General features: G+C 65.2%; 1 protein-coding gene across 1 annotated transcript in view; it reads right to left on the bottom strand.

The window, feature by feature from the left end:
- The window catches only part of LOC130586523 (sodium/potassium-transporting ATPase subunit beta-1-interacting protein 1-like), a 33,703-nt gene that overhangs the window by 8,374 nt on the left and 22,682 nt on the right, over window positions 1-2,647 (bottom strand). Inside the window, exons 3-4 of the mRNA XM_057387338.1 lie at window positions 2,554-2,634; window positions 407-645 (exon numbers count right to left, since the gene is read on the bottom strand). Of these exons, the coding sequence (XP_057243321.1) occupies window positions 407-645; window positions 2,554-2,634 (320 nt within the window). The remainder of the gene's footprint in view (window positions 1-406; window positions 646-2,553; window positions 2,635-2,647) is intronic.

Raw genomic sequence — 2,647 nt, forward strand, 5'->3', positions numbered from 1 at the left:
TTTGGGGTGCAGCAGGGTTTTGGCAGAACAGGGTCCACAAGACTGGGGCCTCAAAGGCTGGCACTCCACAGAGGGTGCTGAGCCCCACACGGTGCTGGGAGCCCCTTTGGGGACCCCAATTCCCCCTAAAGGTGCATTTCCCCCCAGCCTCCCGAGGCTCCCAGGGAGCTCTGCCCCGAGGAATGTCCCATTCCCCTGTCCCGGGACCGTCTCTCCCAGCGAGCCGCCCATTCCCTGTGAGTGACCCTCAATCCCTGCAGCACCCAGCCCTCAACCAGACACGTTTTGGGCTGAGCAGCACCTTCGGGGTGCGGGCAGTGCTCTGACCGCTCCTCCCTGGAGCAGCATCCCCCGGGRATGACAGAACGKGTGACAGGGGACACCTCCGGCCRGCCCRCSGCCCCACCCGTCCAGTGCAGCGTGYAGGGCGGGCACAGGCGCYCTTACCGCCAGGAAGATCTGCGTGGCGCTGCTCAGCACCTCGATGTACTGATAGTCCAGCAGGCAGCCGCTGACCGTGATAACGTGGTGATCCTCGGGCGCCAGCCGCGAGTTGAGCACCGGCGTCACCAGGCAGCCCGGGCCGTTCTCCATCCACCACGAGCGGTGCAGGGACGTGTTGAAGGTCATGATGAAATCTCGGTCCTGAGGAGGAGGAGGAGGAGGAGGAGGAGGAGGAGGAAGGAAGGAGAAGGAGGACGAGGCACGGATGGTGCATCTGAGGCTCTTTGCAGGAGGGTTGGGCACAGAATGGGCTTTTCCAACCCCAAGGATGCTCCCTGAGCCCCACCCAGCAGCCCCCGGGCTCTGGGGGCTCCTCCCAGGCTGCTGCCGTGGCCATCTGGTCAAGCAGCACCCAGGTGACGCCCAGGTGACACGCTGGGTGTCACAGAGTCATCACCAGGATGGCAGAGAAGCGGCCGCTTGTGACTCTACACCAGCCATCCCCGAGGTGGCACCGTGGGACAGCACCGCTCAGCGCGGTCCAGGGATGGGGGGCGGCCCCTGCTGCTCCCCGGGGGTTTTGGGGTGCCATCCCTTCATCCCATCCCCACGGAGCCTTGCAGGGACCTCCCACACTCCTGTCCCCCCCTTGTCAACTCCTCACAAGCTCTGGGGTGCTCCCTGGGTCGTCCAGCAGCTGTGGGGTGGCTTTGGGGAGGCTGCAGCCCCCTGGGAGGGGGATTAATCCTCAGTCCCTGGGTAAGCCCCCACCCCAGAAGAGTTTCCCTGGTCCCCCTGGCTGAGTTCTAATCCCATGGAGGGTCCCCCTGCTCCTACTGAGTGAGCCCTTGCCCCACAGAGATTCCCCCTGTGTGAGCCCCCACCCCGTGGAGGGTCCCCCTCATCCCTTTGGGTGAGCCCCACCCCATGAAGGATCCCCCTGGCTGAGCCCCCACCCCACAGAGGGTCCTCCCAGCCCCCTCTGTGCCCCCAGCCCTTGGCTCTGCTGGGGCTGCGCCTCCTCCGCAGGAAATCACCAATCTGGGACGAAGAGATTTTTGCTGCTGGGGGCGGAAAAGCCCCGAAAAGGGAGCGCGTGGGTTTGGGTTTGTGAAGCTGARGGGCGTGGGCTGAGGGGCAGGGAAGCGGCGCGGGGGGAGCTGAGCCATCGCGGCGTGACGGGGAGCGGGATTTCCACCCAAAACACGCGGCGGGAGCGGAGGGGAGGGAATCCTCCCCCGCTCTCCATCCTGAGCGCGTCGGGAGAGCCTCAATGACCAGGAGCAGCTCGGGAAGGTGATCCCAGCCTCGGAGTATCCCCGGAGGCTGTCCCCGCTCGGGGGAACCAAGCCAGCTGTCCCCAGCCCTCTGCGATGCCCCGAGCGGGGCCAGCACCCCCAGAGCCGGGGGGGACACATAGCCTGGCCCAGGGACCCCAGGCCGGGGTGAGTGCGCTCAAAGCAGCCGGTGCTGCCCCAGCCCTGCGCCAAGTTTTGCTTTGTTTGGTGGAAAAGCTGCCATTGGACAGCTCGGGGTGCGGTGAAGGCACGGCCCCGCTCCCGTCCTCACCCCATGGCCACGGGTGACTTCCCAAAGCCGGGAATGCTGGCCAGGAACGGCTGGGAGACCCAGGAGAGCCCGGAAAATTGGGAATAATTTCCCTCCTCCCACCCGCTGCCCTCCCMATCCCCACCTGAGACTTCCCAAACATCCCTGTCATTGTTCATCCCTGTTCTCTCTGTTCCTCCTCTCCTTTACCTCCTCACTGGAGATAAAGAGAATTAATTTGGGGTTTGGGAACAGCCACCACTGCCCCTCGGCCTGAGCTGTCCGTTTGTCCATCCCATCCCATCCCATCCCATCCCATCCCATCCCATCCCATCCCATCCCATCCCATCCCATCCCATCCCATCCCATCCCACGGGAACCCCGCGCTCCAGCCGGAACCCCCGGGGAGACACCCCCGGTATCCAGGCGGGAGCTTTGCTGCGGGGCTGGGGGCACCCACGGGCTCGGGGGGTCACTTTGGGGATGGGCTGTGGAGCAGGGAAGGAGCAGGAGCGGGACAGCAGGAAGAACAGACGGACAGAGGGAGGGAAGGGGCGTTACCTGCGACAAGCGCCCGACCTCCAGGTAGAAGCAGATGATGAAGGCGTTCCAGCCGACCCACAGCACCAACCACACGGCGTACTGCGAGAGGAGA

The sequence above is a fragment of the Malurus melanocephalus genome, unplaced genomic scaffold (genome assembly GCF_030028575.1).
Source record: "Malurus melanocephalus ecotype Western Australia unplaced genomic scaffold, MMel_1.1 scaffold_1192, whole genome shotgun sequence".
NCBI classification, from domain to species: domain Eukaryota; kingdom Metazoa; phylum Chordata; class Aves; order Passeriformes; family Maluridae; genus Malurus; species Malurus melanocephalus.